General features: G+C 40.8%; 1 protein-coding gene across 2 annotated transcripts in view; it reads right to left on the bottom strand.

The window, feature by feature from the left end:
• Positions 1 to 718: 718 nt before the first annotated feature.
• The window catches only part of CPQ (carboxypeptidase Q), a 478,941-nt gene continuing 453,503 nt past the window's right edge, over positions 719 to 26,156 (bottom strand). For both annotated transcript variants that reach the window (XM_032609957.1, XM_032609956.1), the window contains exon 9: positions 719 to 2,178. In XM_032609957.1, the coding sequence (XP_032465848.1) occupies positions 2,015 to 2,178 (164 nt within the window). In that variant the 3' untranslated portion in view covers positions 719 to 2,014. The remainder of the gene's footprint in view (positions 2,179 to 26,156) is intronic.

Here is a 26,156-nt window from a genome sequence, read left to right as displayed (position 1 = left end):
TTCTCTTATCTGCAGTTAAGCTGATCCTATAACTTTCAAATTCCATTTACATTTCTAGAAGTTCTATTTTTTTTTAAAACAATATGCTTGGTCACTTTTTATAGTCCTTTACTCTCTATTCTATTTTCAGTACCTTCTTTTACTTCCTCAAAATATAATAGGCATAGATTAGAAAATTCTTGATTTAAAAATTGCAATATCAGAGGATATCGTGAATTAATTCTGATGTTTTCTTTTTTGGACTGCCATTGCTCAGAATGTTCTGATTCCTGTTTTTGTTTTTTATTTTCTTGACTGTGTAACTTTATCTGTGGGAATTTCTCTGGACCCTCCATTCAGCAATTACTTAATAACAGTAATTTTCCTTATGGTCCTCAGAGTTATTTTTAGTTCACCATTGTATTGAGCTATAATCCTTTGGGGTTCCAGTTTCATTGGGGTTCTCTAGTGTCCCTAATATGGGATTTGTCTATAGTCCCCTGAGCCACTAAAAGCTGTGAAAATAGAAATTTAAGTTCACCACATTCTGCATATTTTCTCAAAAAGAAAAGCTGGTTTAATGTGCTATATATCATCTTGGTTCATGCCTCCACTTAATTTTCTGTCTAATATTCTTTACCTTTTAATCAGTTAAGTCACATATTTAAGGAAGTGTTTCTCAGATGTCATCCAACATCTTTAGTTTTCAGTGTGTCAGTCAGTGTACCAGTCGGCAGCCTTGCCAGAAATGAAAGGCCTTTTTAATCATCACCATTAATAAAACTGATACTTTGTCTTCTCCTTCTAAGAATTCAGTTACATGTATATTAGGCCACATATATATTAGATCACAGTCTAATGATCCATTCTGGTGTTTGTTTTCCTTCACTTTTCTTTCTCGGTGTTTTAGTTTGGATAATTTTTATTGATCTGTTTTCAAGTTTGTTGATTCTTTCCTCAGTTTTATCCAGTCTGCTGATGAGCCCAGCAAGGAAATTCTCCATCTCTGATGTTGTATTTTTTATTTTAGTATTTGCATTTGATTCCATTTTATAGTTTTCATCTTTCTGTTGAAATTCTCCTGTTCATGTATATAGACCCATTTTCTCACTAGAATGTAACCTATTAATCACAGTTATGTTAAAGTTCCTCTCTGATATTCCAACATCTGAGTTATCTCTATTGTCTGGTTTTCTTAATTGCTTCAACTCTTGACAATGAGTTTTTCTTGCATTTTTGGGTGTGTCTTGTAATTTTTTAAACTGAATACTGGACAGTGTGTGTGTAAGAATAGTAGAGATTATTCCCAGAGTAGAAGGGGATCAGTGTTTTGCTCTGTGAATATGATTTAGCTTCTCTGAGCTTCCAACTTGTTATCAGCAAAATGTGAATAAGCCCCAACTTCATAAATATATTACGTGAAATATATAAAACATAAATGTAAAATAGTATTATCATTTGTTTGGTGACAGATCTTTAATAAGGCAACTGGATTTTACATACTTGATTTTTTCCCCAAATGGTGACTTCTTTCTGTGAATTAAAAAAATTTTAACCTCATTAAAAAATTCTAATAATATAAAAATGTACAAATTAGAAAGCCAGATGCCTCCGTACAGTCAATTAAGACTGTACTACAATTGTGTACTCCTCTACTCCTTCAATGAATAACTTAACAAAATATTGGTCACTGTAATTAATGTTCGTAAATACATGCATAAAAGCCAGAGGTCTTCCAAAGCTTTATCCAGTATTTACTTTCAAAGTAGAAACAGTATTTTTAATATGTGGTATAAAGAAATTCCCTCACTGTGATCCCTACCATTGGCTGATCCTTTGTGGGGGTGGGGCTTATTCCTTACACTAGGAACAGAGAATTTGGAAAGTATCAAGAAACATGATATCAGAAAGTATGAAAAAGTGTTGTGCTTTGTAAATGACCACATAAAATTGTTAGGTGAAGCGGGGCTCCTTGAAGCTGCAGACCCAGGATTCCTGGCCAGAAAGGACAAAAGTGCCTTCTCTCTTGCTCTTGCTAAGACCTGGGCAGCATTTCTTCCATGTCTGCAATGACATAAGAGACAACAGCCCAAACAGCAGCAGCAACATTCATCTGCTTTGGATCCATGACAGTCATGGTGTCTCCATGGGAGTGATGGAAGGAGAAATATTTATATAGGTCATCAAGTAGACTGGCTCCTGGGGAAAAAAGAGGAAGAATTCTTAGTGAAGTATTTTGACAGGCATTGCTGAATAGCAGCTCAGAAACCACTGCCCCCTTCCCTGATCCTATTATACAGGCTGCGATGGCAAAATAATGATGTTCCCAGCCTCTCTTGCAGCAAGAAATGGCCATGTGACATTGTTCTGACTACTAGGATATGAAGTGGCAGGCGGTGGGTGAGTTCTAGGAAAGCCTTTACTTGGCTGACAAGAGTCAGTAAAATGCCCTCATGCTGAATTAGATGAGAAGTTTGGAACTGCAGGGGGCAAAAAGCCCACACACTAAAAATGGCAGAGTGGAAAGACAGAAGGAGCCTGGATTTAGAAAATATTGCAAGCCCATTGAATAAGCTCTACACTGCCTTCTTCTGGACTTCCTGCTACCCAAAGAAAAATAAACTTTATTTGCAAAGCAAGTGATACGATACCCTCTTTATTTATAAAGAGACAGTATTTTTTCGTATTAGGAGAGCACATTTTTTACCTCCCCGGATACAAAAGAAAGTCAGTACTCCTTTGCTCAAGTTTTTCTTCTCAAATCATTCATTTACTTCCAATAAAATTTCCCAGCAACCTCCAAGGGCACCAGCAGGAGCCTCCGCCCCACTTAAGAGCTTTCTTGTCACTCTAGTGAAGCTTTTCTCTAGTTTCAGCCATGGATCAGAGCCTCGAGGTATCTTCACACCTCCTAGTCATCCTTTGGAACCTACCTGGCCCATTCTGTGGGTTCCAACTGCAGTTCTTTAGCCTCTGGAACTAATTTATTTATTTACTTACCATTTTATTATGAAATATAGTACCATACGTACATAAGATTGTAGAGAACATAACGTATATTATAAACGGTGACAAGATAAGAGTTCACGTATGTCCATGATTCAATGCAAGAATATCACCAGTACCTTTGAAGCCCATCTTATGAGCTCTCTCCCACCCGCCCCACCCCACCCCACCCCACCCCACCCCACCCCATGGATCCTCTCCTCCCTCCAGAGGAGGGAGGCGCCCACTATCCTGTTCTGCTTGCGTAATAACCACTCATTGCTTTTCTTTATAGTTTTACCAAATAAATATAATCAACACTCTCTAGGGTCTAAATGTAGGAGTGGAACTGCTGGGCTATAGAGCCACATGTGTGCTTAATTTCATCATGCAGGTCCAAAATGTTTTCCTTTTCAGTTTATCCTCCCATTGTCAGTATATGAGTCTTTCTCTTGCTTCACATCCTCTCTAGCACTTGGTGTTGTCAGGCTAAGTTTTGCTAATCTGCTAGGTGTGAAATATTACCTCATAAGGTTTTAATTTTTTAAATTATTAATGAGACTGAGCATGTTTTCACATACGCATTTTTTGTCATTTATGTTTTCTCTTTTGGAAAATGCCTGTTCATGCCCCTTGCCCTTTTTTTTTTTTTTTTTTTTCCTGCGGTACGCTGTCCTCTCACTGTTGTGGCCTCTCCTGCTGCGGACCACAGGCTCCGGACGCGCAGGCTCAGCGGCCATGGCCCACGGGCCCAGCTGCTCCGTGGCACGTGGGATCTTCCCAGACCGGGGCACGAACCCGTGTCCCCTGCATCGGCAGGCGGACTCTCAACCACTGCGCTACCAGGGAAGCCCCCCTTGCCCATTTTTGAATTGACTTGTTTGTCTTTTCTTATTGATCTGTAGGCGTTCTTGATATATTTTAGATACTAATCTTTTGTTGGTCGTTGGTTTATATAAATCACTTCCCAGTTTGTGGCTCTTTTCACTCTGTTTATCATGCATTTAGATGAATAGATGTTCTTACTTTTAATATAGTTGAATTTATGAATCCTTTCCTTTATGATTTTTATTTTTTATATCTTGTTTAAGAAATCCTCCCTACTCTTATATCACAAAAATAGTCTCTGGGGTCTTATTCTAAAACTTTTAAAGTTTTGCTTTTCATTTTTAAGTTCTTCATTCATTTAGAATTGGAATTCATTTTGGTGTGGGGTAGGCTTTTTTTATTTTTAGTTGTTCCAGCAAAATTTGGCTAATACATCCTCTTTCCCCGCTGGTCTGCAGTATCAACTTTGGCATATATCAGATTTCCCTGTTGCTTTGTTTGGGGGCTTTCTAATTCTGTTCCAGTGGTCTGTTTGTCTATTCCCAAAACAATATCACAGTATCTTAACTACCATTGCATTCTAATTCTTGTTATCTGGCAGGGCAAGTTCCCTCACTTTCTCTTTCTTCTCCCTCAGGAATATCTTACTATTCTTGACCGTTTGCTCTTTCAGATAAAGTTTAGGATCATTTTAAAATTGTACGAAAAATATTTTTGGATTTCGATGGGAATTGTGTTAATCTATGTATCAATTTGGGGAGAACTAGCATCTTTATATTAGGATACTGTGTTTTTATCCATGAAAATGGTGTGTTGATATGTTCCTATTTATTAAGTCTTCTGTAATGTCTTTGAAGTTTTGTAATACAGTTTGGCATGGCTTTTGTTAGTTTTCTTTCCTCCACGGCTTATACTTTTTGTTGCAACTGTAAATTATACATTTAAAAAAATTTGCATTTTCTGTTTGTGGCTTTCCATTTTTAGTATCAAGGATATATATCTGATTCATAAAATGGGCAAGTGATCCTTCTTTTTCTGTACTCTGGAATAGTTTGTGTAAGATTAGAATGATTTATTTCCTGGTCATTTTGTAGAACTCCTTACAAAACTATCTAGGTCTGATACTTTCTTTATGGTAAGAATTTTAACTAATGATTCAATTCCTATCCTGGTTATTGGGTTATTCAGGTTTTATGGTTCTTCTTGAATTAACTTTGGAAATTACACTTTTCTAGGAATGTGTGAGTTTTTCCAAATGTTCAATAATCAGCATAAAGTTGTCAGTAATATCCTGTTTTTATCTTTGTTTATGTCTGCAGCACCTATAGGGAGTACGCTTTTTCATTCCTGATACTGGTTATTAGAGTCTTCTCTCTTTTTTGTTCATCAATCTTGCCAGCAGTTTGTCAGCTGTGTTACTCTTTCAATAAAAAGAGACAATCTTGTTTTGGGGGGACATTCTCTAATGTATAGCAGTTTTCTTTCATTGATTTTTACTCATATTTATTATTTCCCTCCTTATTCTTAGGTTGATTCACTTTTGTTTTTTTAACTTCTTGACTTGAATGCACAGTTTATCACTTGGCACACTTTCCGTGTCACTGACATAAGCAGTAAGGCTACCATCTTTCCCCTATTACTGCTTTAGCTCTCTATACCCCACCAATTCTGATGAGTATTTTCATGATCACTTAGTTCTAAATATTTAGTAAGTCCTACTTTGATTTTCTTCTTTGACGCATGAGTTAGAATGTGTTTTTTAATTTTCAAAGGTATGGGGTTTCCTTAGTTATTTTTTCATTTTTGACTTCCAATTTAACTGTTAGAGGATGTGGGCTATATGATACAAATTCTTTGAGTTTTGCTGAGATTTTCTCCGTGGCCTATTGGATGATCCATTTTATAAATGTTACATGTGTTGAAAAGAATGTGCTTTCAGTGTATTGTGTCTGTGCATTAAAACAAGCCTGTTAATTGTATTCTTCAAATCTGTTAACTCCTTACTGATTTATTGTCTATTTGGTTTATCAATTTTGAGAGAGATGTGTGAAAATGACCTGTGATTTGGGATGTGTTTATTTTTCTTGTAGTTCCAGCAATTTCTTTTTTATATATTTCAAAGTTATTCTCTTAGGAGCACATAAACTTAGAATTACATCTTCCTGGTGAATTGAACATCTTTATTTATTTTAATGTCTTCATTGGAGTATGACTGCTTTACAATGTTGTGTTAGTTTCTGCTGTATAACAGAGAAAATCAGCTATATGTATACATATATCCCCATATCCCCACCCTCTTGCGTCTCCCTCCCACCCTCCCTATCCCACCCCTCTAGGTGGTTCCAAGGCACAGAGCTGATCTCCTTGAGCTATGCACCTGCTTCCCACTAACTATTTTACATTTGGTAGTGTATATATGTCAATGCTACTCTCTCACTTTGTTCCAGCTTGAGCATCTTTATTAATATGTAGTCATCCTCGCCATTTGTAGTAGTGCTTTTTGTCTTGAAGTCTAGTTTTACGTAATATTTAATATAGCTATATCTATCTCCTTTTTTTAACCTCATTCTTTGTATGTCTCTTCCCATCAATTTACTTGCAATCTGCCTCTGTCCTTATATTTATAGGGGTTTCTCTTACGGATCGTTTAAAGTTGAATTCTTAAAATCTAGTCTAACAATCTTTGATTTTTAACTGGAGATTATAATTCATTTATGTAGCTCGTGATTATTGTTAAATTGGACTCATTTATTTCATCTTAGTTTTCTGCTATTTGTTCATTTGTTTTCTAAGTTTGTTTTTTTTTCCTTTTCTTTCTTGCTCTCCTTTGTGTTGATTTTTTTTTTTTTCCCTCCTATCATTCCTTCCCCCACCCCAACTCTACTCATTTGGAAGTTACACACTTTATTTCAGTTCTCTCAGTGGAGACCTCAGATGATTGATATGGCTTACATATTTATTTAAAGTTAATCAATACCTTATATAAGGACACTAGGGCCCCAAGTTTTGTCTCCTGTCCCAGACACACTCACGCCTCATTAAAACCCACGCTCTAGGAGAACAGGGATTGGCAGATACCCTTAGACAAAGGCTCTGGAGTTTCCTTACCTCTTACAGATTCTCACTTCGTCATTTTTCACCCCTGAAGAATTCCCTTACTTTGCCTTACTAAGCCATGTATTATAGAAAGAGTTATTGTTTCATCCAACAATTATTTTTGGCAGGGGGAGCTAGATGTCTGAGAACTTCTGGCCTACCATACTGCCAGAGTTCTCTTCTCCCAGTCCTCTACTTCCTGCTCTTTGTTCCTGAGCCCTCTGTTGCCTCAGGGTGCTGTCCAGATTTTCTCTACACTGACCCAGGTTTTAAAAACTTTGTACCAAGGTTTTCCCCTACTTATCTCCCCAGACTCCTTGCTCTGGAGTAGGACATGGATCTCCCTCCATTCATTCATATTTCACATTGAGTTCAGCTATGTTGCTATCCAACAGACACAACACAAGCCAGTGATGCAAAACAAACATATAAAAGAAAGCTCAACTCTCAACCCTGACAATTAATGACTCCAATGCCTGTCAGTCAGTCAGTCAGCAGATATCCAAAACAGGGTGTATTAGGTTGATAACATCTGTCAATCAGACCCTTCACCTGTGTTGAGGAGGCTCTTCCTCTTCAGTGATTTTTCTTTTTCAACTAGTAAAACATGTTTTCTGTTGTTCCGATAGCTCTGAAAGGGTGGGATCTCACCATTATCCAGCCTAATAATGTACAACCTTCAGTGGGTGGGCTGGAGCTGAGGTTCATAAGTGTTCAGAAAGCTCAGTCCAATTCAACTGGACAAATACTTGAGTTCCTACAACATTCTAGGCAGTGGGCTAAGACATAAAGGTGAAAAAGACAGTCTCTGCTCTCAAAAGCTTATTCTGCAGTAGAGGCAGAGAAAATGTGTCCACAAATAATAACACAATCAGAATGCACTGAGTGCTATGGGCAAAGGACAAAAAATAGTGGATACCTTATGTTGTTGAATGACCTTCTCTGACCCCTAGACTAGGTCCCCTTGTTGCGTGCTCTCCATACTTCTCCTATCGTAATCTTCACCATTCTTCGTTATAACTGCTTGTTTCACATTTGTTTTCCCCACTATATTGTAATTAATTTCCCTGAAGGCAAGGCCACTGTTTTGTTCTCCACTCTTGTCACCAATGCCTATAACGTAACACCAAACAGATGAGGAATGTGAATTTGTTGAATGAATGAATGAAATCAGAGAAGTGTATAAGTGAACTGGGCCTTGGGGGTGCTGTATCAGTCAGAGCCCTTGTAGGAAACAGATGGGACACTCCAAGAAGATAACTTGGAAAATTTAATGAAAGGATTATTTACAAAGAGTGGTCAGGGTTAAATAAAACCAATAAGGGATGCTAAAGGAGAAGCAAGGGAGGCCATTTCCACCCCTAGGCCTAAAAGAGCAGAGAAGAAAGCAGCTGTAGCTGCAGTTGTATCTGTTGGAGAGGGTCACCAGAGGAGCTGTGGTTGTTTGAAGCCAGGGAATCAGTCCCCTGCTGGTGCCTCTCATATCCTACAGGCCTCCCTTGGCCAAACCCAATCATAAGCCAGAGGGCAGTCCATAACCGTTAGCCTCCAACGGCACAGTATAGGGTAGAGAAAGGTGAGGCTTGATAAGGAGTGGTGCAGGGGAATATCTAGCACAACTACTTAGGCTGTCAGTCAACAGACCGAGGCGGGGACACGGATATTCCAGGTGAATAGAACACGTGAGCATTACGTGTGGGTAACTTGGGTTAATTACAGGCAGAGAAAGTTGGCAACTAACGTCATCTTGGAAAGTTCCTAAATAAGGCTGAAAATAGACTGAACACAGTTCATAAATGGGAAGGCTTTGGGGGCCAATGGGCAGGAAGGTGGGGAGACGGGAGCTGCACCTTAGGGAGACATTCCAGAAAAATGTGGAGGTAGAATTCTGTAAACAATCGTGGTGGTGAGGAGACGGCTAGGAAGGAAGTACAGTTTGGGGGACAGGTGACAAAGACCAGGGCCAGATGATGATAACCCAGCCGCTGAAGTTCTCTGGAAAGCATGTGTACAAAGATAACCAAACTTCCAGTGACAAGCCCAGTGGTCCATTTTTAAACCAGAAGACACTTTACGCCGTGAACTCACAGCACAACCCGAGAGAGACAAATCTGTGTGTTTACTTTGGTAGGAGCTAGAAGCATTTTAACAGAAACCATGACATTTTAGAACTAGTTGAAGCCGGTGAGCAGGATGTGCTCTCTGGATCCCAGAGAGCATCAGCTGGATGTCAGATTCATCCACAAGTTAAGGACAAAGTCAGGGAGTTCAAAGAATGGAAGTCACTGAGGGCAGATAGAAGATGAATCAGAACTGTGGATTTCAAGAAACAGAAAAGGACATTTAATTCCAAGAGACAAAGTGCAGCTTGCTAGGGGCTGGTTTCCTCCCATTTAGAGCTTCCTAAAGACGCAGCATGACGGCTGACAGACAAGGCTCCAAATTCCATATTGAAAAAATAGAAGCAAGAAATATTTGTGCATGCCCTCTTCAAGGCCTCTGAAATTCCCTGTCTCAGACTGAAAGAAACTGACTGCCAGACGGCTGGGAATTTGGCTGCCTCCCTTTAAAACTAGTGACTTAAGGAAAGCATTTCCTCAGCGATCATCTAAGTTCCCATGAGCAACGGACAAAACTGAAACAACTCCAGAAGACCTGGTACCACCAGTGAGAACACCGATAGCCACAGGAGATAGGAGAGCAGGCCTGCTGGCAGCCTTACAGCTTTGTCTCTGCAGTTCCAAGGAGACATTTTGTCTTTGATCGAAAAGACCAGCACTGAGGGAGAGCCTGCATTGCAATTTCTGAGAGCGCCTGACGTCACAAGGTGGGGGGCGGCGGGGGAAGTGTTAACTGTCCTTAGGGACAAATTGCACAGTATCTTCTGACAGGTAGGGAATCAAATCCAATGATTTTTAGAAGGTGAAGCTGGTAGGAAGGAACCTGCTCTGAAGGCTAACATTCACCCCTCGGAAACAAATTACAGCACGATTAGGACAGCTCACCTTTAGGAAGTTAGTTCTAAGGGAGGTCTGGAATTTAAGGATGTGAAGACGTATCCTTGAGCTTGTCAGTCAAGGAGAAATTGGGCCTAGACAGGGAGATACAGCTGAGAGAACATAGGGGTTAGAGTCAGATAGGACCGGGTTCCAATTCAACCTCCTCTGCTTAATATCTGGGTGAATTTGGGAGAATCACGTAAGGCCACTCAGCCTCAGTCTCCTCATGAATGAGTGAGGGCTAATGATACCCGAGTTCAAGATGCTGGTGAGGATGAGTAAGCACTCACTCAGTTAATACTTTACTATAAGATATTACGTAGCCACAAGGTTAACCCAGTATATCCACAACAGCACGATCATTTCAATACAAAACTTGAAGGATTTAAAATTCTTATTTAATAAATCAGAGTTCTGATGATGATTCTTAAAGATGGAACAGTTGGACCATGAGGTCTATTCTATGTGACCCCGCCTTGACCCATGTTTGGATTCTTTTTCCTTCTCATCCTTCTCTTCCCCCTTCTTCTCTCTCCTCTCTGAATCCTTTTTTTTTCTTTTGTAAACATTCATCTCACAAAATATTTTCCAGCTGTGCGACTGGGTGAAGCTGGTCCAATGAATATCGTAAGAAATACCTGACCTGCCCCGTACTGTTCACAGAAGATTCCAATCTTCACAGAACGATCCCCGTAATGATGGGGATCTGTGCAGCCTGTGCAGGATATCAGAACAAGATTAAATGAACACCTGCTAATTCCTGAAGAGATGGGTGGATAAATACACAAAGATTCTCATAGCCCCTCTTACTGTAGGTTGACTCTCATTCATATGTAATCAGTGGGTTTTCATGTACACAAATTAAGCAATTCATGTTATGAGGAGATTTTGAAAGACATTTGAAAGCTTTGAAAATTTAAATTCAAGTCTGTTACTTCCGTGCGTACATTGGCTGCCGCATGTTTCACGAAGGATGCACTCACAGGCGAGCAGCTGTGGAAAATCCATTTGTCCTTTATAAACAGACCTTGCACAGTCTGGGGTATGCAATTTAATTACAGTGTAATGTATTACAGACATTTCCTGATCATAATAATTATGAGGTTAGAGAAGAAGGTTATGGTCTTAACTTATTCCCTACAAGAAAACTTAGTCTCCCTAGGACACATAAAATAAAAAAATTACATTTAAAGTTTAATTAAAATTATTCTTTCTTTCAGCAACGTTATCAAATGGAAAAACATTATTACCAAAACAATTAGAAAATCAATTCAAGGAATTTGCAGACGTTTAATCATCTCTCTTTTCAAAAGGGGCAGTTTTATCCCTACTATATTAAATCTCATTGAAAATTAGAGTGAGACGCAGCTCATTAATAGCTTCCTAACCCATAGCTCTCCAGAAGAGAAAGCAACTTCTAAGAGGGAAAGGAAAGAACAGTAAAACAAAGGAAAGGAAAGGACAGACAGGAAATGGAAAAACGTCCCAGATCCCAACTCCATGAAAAGTATTACAATTTTAGTTTCTAAATTCTCACCCAAGAATTTCCAAGCCTGTGCTGCAAAGTTTCAGGTGTGCCACTAAGGCGTCGCACCTTCCGTCTCTTTGGAAAACGTGGATTGTTAGCTGGGATAATTTTGACCACAGAACATGGGTCAACACCAACACGTCTGGAGGACCTCCAGTTCACATGTACCTAAACTCTATGACAATGAAAGTTGAAGAACCGTACGCCTGTAATAAGACTAATCAATTACTGCTATAGGAAGATGGTACGACAGACTCTCCAAATGTGGGAATAACAGGAAAAGTACTATTTGTTGACGGCCTCCTGTGTGCCTAGGGCTTTTTGGAGATGATTTCATTTAATTTTCCGAGTGACCCCCCCATGAGGGAGTGATCATTAGGCATCATTAACAGATGGAAAGTGGATTTGAGTAACTAAAGTCACACAGCCAAAGCAGCAGAGACAGGATTCAAGGCCAGCCGTGTCTGATCTGAAAGCAGTGCTCCTAACCAGTTTGCTGAGCCTTCTCTCCCTGCCTCAAAGCAGGACATCGGTAACAGCTTTTTCCCCAGTGGCGAAGTGTGTGCGTTGTTTGCTCCACTCGCAGCTCTGGTCCCCCATCCTTACTTTGCTTCATGACAAGAAGATGGAAATTCAAACCGGAGGTATCCTGGGCCATGAACTAGAGTGAAGATGTCGTCATGTTCAGACAGTGGGCTCAGGCAGCCTGGGACTACCTGTCAGAAGACGGATAGCGGAGCCTCTCCTGACCCCAAGCCCCCTGCTCTTGCTGGGCCACACACTGCAGGGCCTGCCAATCCTCCTAAGAGCTTACAACCATCCCATCTAAAACCCACCCCTCCCCTCTAATCATTTGTTATCCTCTTACCCTGCTTCTTCACCGCCCCTACCTTTCATAGCACTCTTCTACTACCTAAAACTATATTATTCTTGTAATGATTTCATTATTTGCTGCTTGTCTTTCCCACTGGAAGGGACTTTGTCCTTTTCACTCTACTCCCCAAAGCCTGGCAGGCAGTAGATGCTCAATAAATGTTTGTTGAATCACTGTATGGATAAATGAATGAATTGTTAAATATCTAATGGGGCCAAAGCAGAGGTAAATACTGGCTTCATTCTCCCTCTCTACAGCAATTTTGCTAAGTAAATCCTATTTTCTGGGGATTCTTCTCTCAGCTGCTGCCTTGGGGAATGATAAGAAGATTCTTGTTACCAAAAACATGGGATATTTCACATAGAAGCTGAGATCTAAACACTCTAGTATGTACTATTCAATATGTTCCTCTACTTTTCACCACTGTTAGGGAAATCATCCACAACTTGAAAATAAGGCAGCACATCCTATCAATGTCATTCAGGGCAAAGTCCATGCAAAGATTCTCTAGGACAACGTACTTAGTTTGACTCACTGCTTACTACTGATTAAAGGTCCCAGACTTGGTGACGTTATATGTTAACTCATAGATATTTAGTCTATTTCATTTTTTCCAGATGAAAATTATTTCTGTCCCATAGAACAGTTGTTTCCAGAGGTTACAGTTTATTGGCCTCTAAGACATTAACCAGTTAAGCAGTTTTAAGCTAACCTAGCAATCTTAGGTTAATACTTATTAAATTACATAAACTCAGTTTCTCAAATGCTCTTTGAATTGGTGTGACTATCTTACTGATTCCCATATAAATGAATGAATTGAATAAAATCTTTGACATGTGTTCATTTTTTATTTGCATGAGAATCACGATTTCCGCTTGTAGAAAACTATAATTTAATACCACCCGTCTACAGCCTTAAAGGAATAATCACATTCGTGTTGCTTCTCAAAAGTTCAGCAACTCACAGTCCCCATCCATGATGTTACCCATGATTACCCTAACAGCACTGAGCAAACTGCTCACCAACATAAGGGCTGGTCTTCTGCCTTCTCCCTTTAGGGTAGTGGATGGTCCCCAATTATGAGGAGGATTGGGGGGAAAATAAAAACAAATTTTATACACACACACACACATTAATATAAATGAATGTATATACGTCTCTATATAAAAACATATATATGCACATCTGTGTGTATATAAAATTGGACTTGTCTTCAACATGTACCCACCCCTTAATACCCTAATTTCTCCCCTGACCTGCCTCACACCTTCCACATGAGTCATGATTTTGCCTTTCAGAAAATTATAATTTAATACCACCCACCTATAAACCTTCAAAGTACAATCACATTCATATATGATCGGTTCCTTATCTTTGAGTTTATAATTTGATGTGTGTGCAGGTGTAGTCATAGCTTCCATATGTAGCTGTAAAGAAACATCTATACCACTCTCTCCTTCTACCTTGTTCTGTAACTCAAACTAATATTGACACTTCTTCTGAGGGGGAATTTTTGAATCTTACTCGTGTTTATATGTCAGTCCCAATTTATAATTCTCCCTTTGTCCATACAGAAATTCTTGCCCACTCTTCTTTCATGGCCTGTTGTCAATAAAGCTCCCGCCTACCTGAGCCAGCCTGACTCCTTGTAAAGGCCTCTCGGCAGTTCTCTCCATACCTGGGGAACGATGCTTCTAAGAAAACATCAGTAAAAACTGTCTCTGACAGAGCACACTGTGAGAACATTCAATGCCTACGGGTCTTCAGACTTGGAAAGACTCTAAAGATTGTTTCCAGGGTGAAGTTTATAATGAAAGCCTTAAAATCAACATGGTTTTCCATCACTGTGTTCAAATGGACAGATTTTGATTTCTGGCTACAGATACATAAAGGTTACAAAGCCACTGTGAGTGGAAGGAGGATGTTAGTATCGACAGACAGAAACCTTTGTGTCTGTTTGCCACCTCCCGTTCCGTTGGCAAGCAGACACAAAGGGATGAGACAAGTTGGAAGGACTACATGGACATGCTGTTCTAGACCTACTTCCTCTACTGAATTATGAATAATTCTGGAAGGCTGGTTGGCAGGTGCATGGCAGGAATGCCTGGGGATCATGGTGGGGCTGGAGAGAGCCACTGCAAATGACTATGGTATTGGAGGCCAACTGGTCGATAGGAAGATGTTCATCCATGAGAGAGGCTGCAAGGGAGGCTCTATGAACCTCTGAACAGTGATTCTCACCGCCACGTGGCCAAGCTGATGGATTTATAAAATTTATTTTAAAAGAGGTTTATTATTAAGCACTGAAGCTCATAGTCTATGGGGAAAAAAAGATCATAGTTTTTTTTATAAAAGGGAGAGTTGGCTTGTTTTCACAATCTTTACAATCTTTAAAAAAGGTTTAAAAAAGTTGTAAGCAAGGAGAAGGGGGGTATTTTACCCATTCAAAGAAACACTGATAAAACTATACTGACAGTCAAAAAGATTGAGTTGCTATTGGATGGAAGGGAATGTTTTGCTGTGGACAGAGAACTAACTGGCTATGAGACAAAGAACAGAAGAGCGGGTATTTCTCTAGAAGACAGTCCACCCGAGGATTGGTATCACTATTTGGAACTGAAATCAGTCTTGAGAACCTGTAATGGCCCTTCCAGTTACACTGTGGATCTCCATTACCCTCCCTCCATCCTGCCCCCCACCCACTCCCCAGTAGGTAGGACAGGCTAAACTTGTCCTTTTAAAGGGATCTAGCTAAATTCACAGCTGATTAAGCCATGCTAGGTTACAAAGAGAAATGGGATTATTTTAGACTGTGCACCTAAAATCTTAGGGATCATGTCAAGGTGGGCAGCCAAGTCCTCCACAAAATGGCTTTGGGGGCCACTGTCAGCAGTAGAATTATGGGCTAGATGGACCGAGAGTCTGCACCAAGATAGGCTTCTTCATTTCTGGATATGACAGCGTGAAGGTCACAGGAAGCTGTATCACAGAAAATAGGAAACATACAGAAGAAAGTACAACTGCTACAAAAAAAAAAAAAAAAATCCCATCTGAAAAGATACAGCATTAAAAATATAATGAAAGGTAATACTAATGAATAACATGTAATCATGGCCAGAAAAGTGGGGATGGTGCCATGGCAGCTCAGGACATTGAAGAAAACTGATCTGGGAGTGAGTGCCTCGAGACTCCTTTCAATTCTTTATTGTTTGTTTATGTGTCAGATAGCATGGATTTATCCAAAATAAGTGTGTCCATGCTTTTGTGTAAGTCAGTGGGTTACAGGAAGATCACAAACTATTTGGCTAAAGCTGCAAAGTATTAGTCACATTTCCTCCACTTCTGAGGAAAGAACTACAAGGAAAATAGAAACACGGTGAATAGTCCTGGCTTCAAACCATAATCCTGAAAATGAAGCAGGTAAAGTTCGAGGTCGACACTGGTGAAAAATTTGGTGGATGTTGGCTCAGTTATTCTAATATGCTTTCATTTTATTTATGCAAATAACCTCTTTCTTTCTTGGTCACCTGGCAGGTTCCCATTTGGCAGCTAAATGCAGCCCCATTAATTGACTGTCTGCTAAAGGGATGCAATTTTTTTTTTTTTTACACACAAAACCTTTTAAAATTTAACCTTCTAAAAGTCGTTATACAGTGAGGGAAAAAAGTGAGCTAAACGTGCAAAGCTTTGTGGATTCCAAAACAAAGGAAACAAATGTATAAGAAGGAGACTGGGAAAGGAATATGCTCTTAATGCAAACACACATTTCGCTTCAAGTAAAACACCGGTTCAAGGAATATCCATTAAATGCCAATGCTCCTGAAGAGATCCTGGCCCAGAGCTACCAATTAATAGGGAATCTGCAAGGCTGAGATGTAAATTTAACATTTAAACGCAGCTAAATTCCCAATGCTATTATGGTTCACCCTCATTAATGTAATTCTTAGGACAATCCTTATGATGAAGGAACAGTGAATATTCTCAGGAGCCACTCAAGATATAATTACAGTACATTTGATTAAATGCTTCTGTGGTGAGATAAACTGCAATTTATACATTTCTGAGGGTTTTTTTTTTAAAAAAAGGCTGATGATGATAAAGGAAGCTAATGCTACTTTGTGGGCCAACATGTCCTTAGCTGTTCCATCATTTATACTCAAACTCCGGCATCACGGGGCAAGGTAAATGGTGCTTGAGATTCGCTGCTACAGACCCTGAAATCGTTTCCAGTGCAGAGTTTATAAGTAATACCAGGAGTCCTGCTGTTTCACCTCCTGAGTCATTTTTCTTAAAGTCTTTAGAATTCTTGACAAAAGGTGGAAAGAAGAGAATGCTGTCCTTTACTAACTAATTAAACTAGTAAGAAGACCTCATTATGAAGAACAGGGAACATGAGGCATGAATTACTTCCTTGTTAATTTCATACAGCTGAGAAACAATCTTCCAGTTGCTGGAAAGAGGTTAAATGACTGCTCAGTAGGATCACAGTTACACTTCCAATGTACGAACCTTGCTTCATTGCTGCATAGCAAGGCAGCCACTTAGGGGTTCTGTCAAACGTGACTCGTATATAAGGTTTTTGGAAAGGAGATCATATTCATTCACCTGATATCTACTGAGCTCCTACTAAGTGCCAAGTACCTTGCTAGGCCCTGGGCAAACAATGATGCGTATAACTTACAGATGTCTGCTCTCACGGAATTTCATAGAACTTTCAATCTAGTAGAATACACCTCCGTAGAAATGAGGTTGACTGGAAAATAAAGTCTTACATCCAAAACTCCTTGGGACTCTACAGATAAAACTTAAAAAGGAGAAAGACTCATTCTCCCCAAGTTTCTGATTTTAACGCAGTAAAGATTGTTCATGAGCGTGTTACAAGGTGGCACAGGCTGTCTCGCTCTGGGCATGGTACAGAGACTGGAGATGGTACTCCTACTTATTGTCTCTGGATAACTGGCAATGTACAATGACATATTGTTTAATGATGGCCATTTTCATAGCCAGGATTTACTAAGTACTTTCTGTGTGTCATGGCCTTAACTAAACACGCATGATCTTATCAAGTCCTCATGATGGTTCTCTAATTATTATTATTCTCATTTGACAGGTGAGTAAACTTAGACTTAAAGGTTATAATGACAATGATAAGCAAAGGAGTCTGATGAGAGGATGTGCAGACCTTGTGCTGAATTCATTCCTTCATCTTAAGGATGAAGGTCCTCAGGAGTGGGTAGTCTTGCCCTCACAGAGTGGAGTGAAAGGGCAATTCTATGAATCAGCCATCCTCAGGTGATTCATGCCCACATCACCACCATCTTTTCTTTCCATGGAACTTCTCACACGAACCTGTGTGTTTTGAAACTCCTATTAGATTTCATAACAGAATATCTGGTTTGTACATTTCCAAAATTATATCCTTCCCTTGCTTATAATTCAACCTCACATTCTTGGTAACAGGCATTGAATCCCACTCTGTTGATTTAGGGCGAACCCCACTCTATCTGTTGTCGGTGGATTGTCAGGATGGCTACTGTCCCTCTTACTTTTTAGAATCTCTTTTCTCTATGAAGAAACACTGCATCCCCTTGGAAGCTTTCTTTTTACATAAATCAGAGCTGGGAAAGAACTTCTCTAGTCCAAACATCATCTGATGTTTGAATCACTTTACAACATTTCTAATATACAGTTGTTTAGTCTTCTCTTAAACACCTCTATTGACAGGAAACTCGGGACTTTCCAAAGTAGCCCATCCCAATTGCTCTCCAGTAATACGTTCATTCAACATTAACTATATTCACAAAATGAGCTGTGGGGAAAGTTTTAAGTAAAGAACTGTTATAGTTGTACCAAGCGCCTGCCCTTTATGAGGCCAACTAGGGGAGCTAAGAAAGGCACACCAAGAGCTAAAACATGAGATCCAAAGTTCTGTAAAAGCTCAGGGGATGTAAAGGTCAATTCCAATTGCGATGTTCAATCAGACCAAGATAACCCATGCTAATCTCCCACTTGTCAGATGAACTAAAGGAATTCAAGGTACTGTATAATCTTGGGAAAGAGTTAGATAATAAGTGTTAATATTGCTTATACAACAAATGATTACCTTCTTGCATACTATAAAATATACCCATTTTAAGTGCACATTCTTCAAGTTTTGACAAATGTAGACAGCTGCGTGACTACCACAGCAATCAGGTTGTAGAACATTCCCATTGCTGCTAAAAGTTCCCTCGTGTTCCTTTTTTTTTTTGCGCTACACGGGCCTCTCACTGTTGTGGCCTCTCCCGTTGCGGAGCACAGGCTCCGGACGCGCAGGCTCAGCGGCCATGGCTCACGGGCCCAGCCGCTCCGCGGCACGTGGGATCCTCCCGGACCGGGGCACGAACCCGTGTCCCCTGCATCGGCAGGCGGACTCTCAACCACTGCGCCACCAGGGAAGCCCGGTTCTGTCGTTTTTTTCTTTATGTATTTTTGAAGCTCTGTTATTGAGAGCATTCACATTTAAGATTTACATGCCTTATTGATGAATAGACTGTTTTATCTTTATAAAATGTCCCTTTTTCTCTATAATAATATTCTTTATTTTGATACTTACTTTTATGGATAGTACAGTTATTATGGGCTTCACATGTTCAGAATTTGCTGTATATCTTTTATCCACCCACTTACTTCTAACCTACTTGTGTCTTCAGATTTAAAGTGTGCTTCTTGCAAATAGCATATAATTAAGTCTAATTTTTTTTGGTCAGTTTGACCATCCCTATCTTTTAATCAGAGGGTTTAGTCCATTTATGTTAATGTAATTACTGATATGCTTTGCGTTTTAGTCTACCATCTTGTTATTTGTTTTGCATTTGTTTCATTTATTCTTTGTTCTGTTGAATGTACCACATATTCAACAAGTTTGATCCATTTTGGCTGATGAAAATTCAAAATTTTCCCAGCCCTGAGGTCTCTGGGAATTGTCCAGTCTCCAGCTCCCTGATGGCTGTTCTGTGCTGATACTTGTGGAATTTTACCCTACACATGCTCAGCTTACTATGCAGCAAAGACTCAAGGAGACCCTTATGCAGACTTCTGGAGTTCTTTTTCTATGTAGCTCCTTGCTCTGGTGCTCTGTCCTACAAAACACAGCTGCCTCAGGCTTCCTGAACTCTAATCTCCGTCCCTGTAACTTAGTGAGACTACTGTGTTGTGCTTGGGTTTTCCCTCCCTGCTCCATGACCCCAAATACGCCTTTAGGCAGAAAACTGGGGCAATCACAGGGGTCTTCTTTACCCCAGGGATCACAGTCCTCACCTTCCTGTTGTCCAATGGATGAATTAGTTGTCTGACATGTTTTGTCTAGTTTTCTAGTCTTTTTTTTTTTTTTTTTATGGCAAGGGCAAGTCCAAGTTTCTCTCTTAAGGCTGGAAGCAGATATTAGCTTCTTGAAGGTAGAAAATATGTCATATGCTCCTACATTTCAGCCTCTGACAGTTGCTTTACTTGTCAATATAGCACAGTGTTAACAGCACAGATTATAAAGCCAGCCTCACTGAGTTTGAATCCTGACTGCATGTATTAGCTTGTGACATGGGGATGGGTATTTTACTTCTCTGTGCCTTAATTTTCTCATCTATAATATAGGAATGGTAATAACCTAGCTTCCGGGTTTGCTTGAGCTTCAGTGAGTTAGAATACTGCTCAGCATATGATAACGCTTAATATTACTCTGTTGCTAATATTATAATGACTTGTCTTCAAAAGACCAGGTAGCTTATTCCTGTGAAAAAAGTAAAGATTCCTTCACTGTTTTGGAATCTCATGCAGATAATCAGATTAAGTTAGTCAATAAAACCACATGCATGATATTGTTTCATCGTTGTTATACTAAAGAATCATGGGGCTTCCCTGGTGGCGCAGTGGTTGAGAGTCCGCCTGCCGATGCAGGGGACACGGGTTCGTGCCCCGGTCCGGGAAGATCCCGCATGCCGCGGAGCGGCTGGGCCCGTGAGCCATGGCCGCTGAGCCTGCGCGTCCGGAGCCTGTGCTCCGCAACGGGAGAGGCCGCAGCAGTGGGAGGCCCGCGTACCGCAAAAAAAAAAAAAAAAAAAAAAAAAAAAAGAATCATGGACCTCCATTTCTCCTAGCCAATCGTAAGTAACAAGTAACATCAAGCTCCTAGCCTGAGAACAAAGGACCTTGACAAAAGCCACATTAAGATCTAAAGGGACTATAAATGCACCCTGCTCTTCACATTTCCATTTAGGTTAGCAATGAAAAAGCATGTGTGTGCTGCATTTCTAACAATGAGATTTTATTAGAAATGCACTACTGGCAATAGATCAGTTAGAGGAACATGGCAGTGAATCTGCTTGTAAAGTGAAGACTCCTTTTATAGAGCAAATGATTGCCCACCAATTTATCTATGCCATAAATCCAGAGTTTTGTATGTGGGGTTTGTAACGGGCTGCACCTGAGCCAATGTTACTTTCAAAGACTAGGCTTGGCCTCCTTAGCTGGCTGCTTTGAGACATATTTAGAGCTGCTCCTTTAGGGAGATCCTCCCTGGGGCCTTGAGGGAGTTCTTGGGAAAGAGGAGGTTCTAATATTTACATGTGTTAGGCAAAGGTCTGTTACTCACTTGTGTATGTGCTTAAACAGCCTGGGTATCAGTCACGTGTCCAAGAATCAAATACGAATTAAAGTTTTAATGTAGACAAATATCTTTGGTATTTGCTCTGCAAACCAGCCCATGTGTCACCACCACCACTGCTCTTCTGTCTTGGGAGTAGTCCTTCATCGTGGGCCTGAAGGCCCCTCTCTCTTGGTCCTGGATTAAAATGGCCAGCTCTAGGTGACCCCAGCAGAGATGCTGGCATGATCTGAAGTTCATGTCTTGTAAATGTTTAACGATAGTCTTCAGAGGATAAAGGGATAAAGAAGCAATTAAAACTCTCTCTCTTGACTGGATACTGTGATTAAATTAGGTTCTGGTGCATTACTGTAGCTTTAGATGTGGTACCACAATGCAGGGGTCTGTATACTATCACTGACCTAAGTAATCCCCCACTGAGGTACATGAAGGAACTAATATCACAGAGTAATAACACACCATTCATCATTCCCGAATCATCTAACAGCATCCACCCTATGACTAATACTTTGAATTTAAATCATCTTTCCTTCAGACAAAAAAATAAATCAATGCTTTTTTTTCTTATCTAACTTAACAACATTTCTATGAGGTAAAAAGGGGCTGGATTTGTATTCCCCTCTTTTTAAGAGTATGAGAACCAGAGAACAAGAGAGTAAATCATTTGTGTGATATCATACAGTGACATAGGACCTAGGAGAATCCTGGACCTTGGAACACCAATCTTGAAACCTTTCTGCTAGATCAGGGTTAGCAAAGTTTTTGTAAGGGGCCAGAGGCTAAATATTTTAGATTGGGTGGGCCATACAGTTTCTGTGGCAACACAACTATTCAACTCTGCTGTTGTATCATGAAAGCTATCACAGTGTATAAATGTAAATGAATGAGCATGGCTGGTTATGATGACTGACTCTCTGACTCTCTCTTTTCTCTCTCTATCTGTCTATATATATGTATAAATACACACACACACACACACACACACACACACACAAAGAGGTGATGGGCCAGACTTGGCCCACATATGAAAGTTTAACAACACTTGCACTAAACTGTGACCCATGTTAGATGCTACCATGGGATCTAAGGGATACTACATGACAGTAGAATGTGACATTAGTCCTTGCTTCTTGCATTATCATTTGGTCTTCACAAGAACCCTGCTATGTAGGCTATTAATGGCTTTCCATTTTATATATGAGAAAACTAAGAGGCTGGCTCACTTGTCCAAGGCCGCATCGTTGTAAATGTAGTGTGAAGACTGCAACATGAGTCTCCTGACTTCTAATATTTCTCCTCTGTTAGCTGTTCCATGAGAAGTTCTTATCTACACTTGCATTTTTAGATGTGAAAATGCTTGGACCTGGGGAGGCTGAATGACTTGTCTGCAGTCAGTTGTCTGTTAGTGACTGAACCAGGACCAGAACCATCATCTGTTGGCTTCCAGGCTGGTCTTCTAAGCCTTTACATTATTGTGAACATTTTCCAGAAGAAAAAATGTGTAACTAGGTAGAATGATAGTATGTTCATTGTATTTCATTCTTTAAACTTCCTGAAATGATACCATTTTAGAAGTAGTCTCTTTGAGGTACCAAACAGTATCCAGATAGAGGATAATGATTTGTGATTCACTTTATGTCTTTGACTATCTAATTTTCAAATCCCAATCTGGATTATCAATTTTTTTTTGGCACACAGCAGTACCTTTTGTTTAATTTTATTCTTTAATGCTGATGATCACATCTTCGGTCATAGTACTTAATTATCTCCTCCGATCCAGGGAATGTGTGAATCAGAAGGAAAATAAATTGATAAAGAGGCCTCGGTTTTAACCAGCATTTTAAAAGGAATCACTGTGATTTCTAGGGTCTCTTCTGGCTCTATCAGAACGTGAAAGATGATCGGGTGACCAGTTGTCCTGGTTTGCCTGGGACTGAGGGGTTTCCTGGAATTCAGGGATTTCAGTGCTAAAACCAGGAAAGTCCCAGGCAAATGGTCACCCTGATTGCTAAATCGTATGTGTTGAATGAACTGACCACTAATGGTACCTCTGCATGCCTGGAGGTAACGTATCCCTGAAGGTAATGGTACCTCTGTATCCCTGGAGGGGACCAGGGATAAGAACAGGAGGGCTGTCCAGTTTCTCAGCAACACTTGAACATGACAGGGCCTCATGATTTTGTAGAAAAATCTAACTATATTAAACCCAACTACATTAAAATATCAAAGGGTATGGATGAGAGAATAGCCCATTGACAAGTACAAATCAGTCTGGATCATTATTGCTCCATTTCCCACTCATTGATGACAATTGTGTGATCTGTCACTTAACCTAAGAAACACATAAACAAAGAGGGCTTTTAGCGTCAACCATAACAGAAGGCATCTGCTCAATATGGAAAACTATCCACAAGCTACCGGTGAGCATGAGACTCAACAGGATATCCATTGCCAGTGCAGGATCCACAGGAAGCCCGGGAGGTGATGCCAAGTTTCCAAACTCTGGATCTGAAGCCGTAGGCAAAAATGACATCTTCTGGAGATTTCTCTCAGGCCTCCTGCCATTTCTACCTTCCTCTGACAGCTCTGGTTTGGCAAATTTGGGCTGGCTGAGAAGAACTGCTCTGGTATTCCCAACTTTGGGGAAAGGAGACTCTGATGGTCCCATTATAATCCAAGTCTCTCAAAGATCCCTTTGTTACTGGTAGAGTTAATGTTCCTGCCAAGGGGATTCACTCGCACCCCAGATGTCAGCCACTCTCCCTGCCCTGGAGCATGTTAAAAGTAAGCACTAGAAGGATCCACACAGTCCAGCAATGGAACAGTTGCTACCATACTAGCCAGGGTTGAAAACCACCAGTTACTAAAACCTTTGGAAAACGCAATGTGAAGGGTTGTCAGACTTTTCCTATAGAAACGCTCACCGCCGAAAGCCTTATTCTCATTTTCAGCTACATCTGGTGACTGTTTATTGAAGAACTTGGTTAGGAAATTCAGTTAAAATATGCGTCAGTGAATTCTGTTGCCAATACAGGCTGGCCAAACCCAGTAATGAGTCTGAGTTAGCATATGCAGGGGACAGTCCCCCTGACCATCAGACTGTCCTAAGGCATTCAGACATCTAACTTCACTAGGGATTGATCTAGCCCCGCCCATGTCCTCCCAGGCCACCAATAAACTGCAATTCTAGAGACCTGGCTGTCTCTGACTTTTTTCTCCTCAATCCTTAATGTAGCCTTCACCTTTTCTATTTCCTTCACTGAGTCCATTACTCAAGTCCACATCATTTCTTTTCCCGTCTCCCGTCGTCCCTTCTGCTGCTTCCTTGACCCTTCTTCCTTTCTAACAACTTATCTCCTGTCAACCTCTCCCACATCTCTTTGTTATTTGCCTCTCTTTTTAACTGTCCTTGTCTCTGTGATTTAATTTCTCTTCCTCTTTTGCAAACTTGTTGTTTTCCACTTGGGATTCCTTTAAGCATTTAAAAAGCCAATTATTACCATGTTGCCTCATTTTTAGCAAACCTGATTTTGAAAGTGGAAACTCCATTTCCTTGGCACGCTATGGCAGAGAGGTAAAGACATAAATTAGAGCCGACTGAGATGGGGAAGAGAGAGCCAATTTGTAGCTCTGTGCCAGAATGTTTATGAAGCAGGTGGCGAGGGGTATGAATACACACCTCTATCCAGAGTAGCACACCCTGTACTCACCAAATATCTACAGCCTGTCCAGGCCCGAAGAATAATCAATTTGTCCTCATTGAATGCCAAATGAAGGCTGCTGAAGTCAGGTACTGACCCACTATTTAACGAGAACAAATTCAAAAACGGCACAGAGCTTTGTGAAATTGCTATGAAGTCCGGTTGCAGAAACATGAGTACTCGAGTCAGCCGAGGATATTCCTACAGGGGGACTAATGTCTGTGTTGGCGGAAGTGCTCTGGTATATTCTCCAGATCCCTGAACATTCTGCTAACATAAAATCTGAGTAACACAGGCCCACTGGCTAGAATAAAATTGCTTCAGGTTGATAAGCATTCAGTAGCTTCCCTGAATTTTCAGCAGGCTCAGACTCATACCTGCCAATATTGCTTTTGATTACAAAACACGAGAGTTGGGCAGTCCAGGTAACCATAATGATCTCAGTAATTAGATTCTGTCATACATGGTATACTCAGGCCTTGGGCTATTGTGGAAACAGAAGAGGCACCTGGAGTATCTTTAGAGCACTTGGTCTCTTCTAGAGAACAGGTCGCTAATAAGCTCTTCCTGAAATGATGAGAAGGCGGATTGCCTCTCCTTTCACACCTCCTTCCGCCCCTTTCTGGTTCAGCAAACTTCAGTTGTGTTGCAGAATGAAAAAGAAGAGAGAAAGCTGTAAACGAGGAGAAAGGGATGGAAACCGTCCAGGAAGAAATCCAATTTCTGTCTTGGGTTCCGTGCATTTCAAAATGGAAACACCACACTCAGTAAAGTGCCCATTAAGCAAACAATACAGGGAAACAAGATGGGGTTTAGGAAGCTGAGAGGGAGGAGAAGAGGCAGGTCAGGGGAAACAAGAGGAAGGCGTTGTTTTTTTTTTTTTTTTTTTTGCGGTATATGGGCCTCTCACTGTTGTGGCCTCTCCCGTTGCGGAGCACAGGCTCCGGACGCGCAGGCTCAGTGGCCATGGCTCACGGGCCCAGCCGCTCCGCGGCATGTGGGATCTTCCCGGATCGGGATACGAACCCGTGTCCCCTGCATCGGCAGGCGGACTCCCAACCACTGCGCCACCAGGGAAGCCCGAAGGCGTTGTTTTTAAAGGTGATTGAAAAATGTTCAACCAGGGGAAAGAAATGCCTGCGCACATTTCACTGAAGACTGAAGGAGAGCATCACCTCAATACTGACAACTGGCAATAATGTCTCTATTGCAGCCACCCAGAGGTCTGTCTGTGTCTAACAAGACAATGGCGGGTCTGGTGATGGTGTAGCTTCCACACCCTGAGTTCCATGCATCAGGTGGAGGTGTGACTAAATACTTGATATATTGACTAGATATGAAGAAATATATCAGATCTGTGAGAGTAAACATGGTTACCTAGCAGTCAAAACAGGCACACAGTGGCTTCCCTGGTGGCGCAGTGGTTGAGAGTCCGCCTGCCGATGCAGGGGACATGGGTTCGTGTCCCGGTCCGGGAAGATCCCGCATGCCGCGGAGCGGCTGGGCCCGTGAGCCATGGCCGCTGAGC

This window comes from Phocoena sinus, chromosome 17 (assembly GCF_008692025.1).
Source record: "Phocoena sinus isolate mPhoSin1 chromosome 17, mPhoSin1.pri, whole genome shotgun sequence".
In the NCBI taxonomy this organism is placed as follows: Eukaryota; Metazoa; Chordata; class Mammalia; order Artiodactyla; family Phocoenidae; genus Phocoena; species Phocoena sinus.
Note: the sequence above shows the minus strand (reverse complement) of the source record. Positions and strands in the feature narration are given on the sequence as shown.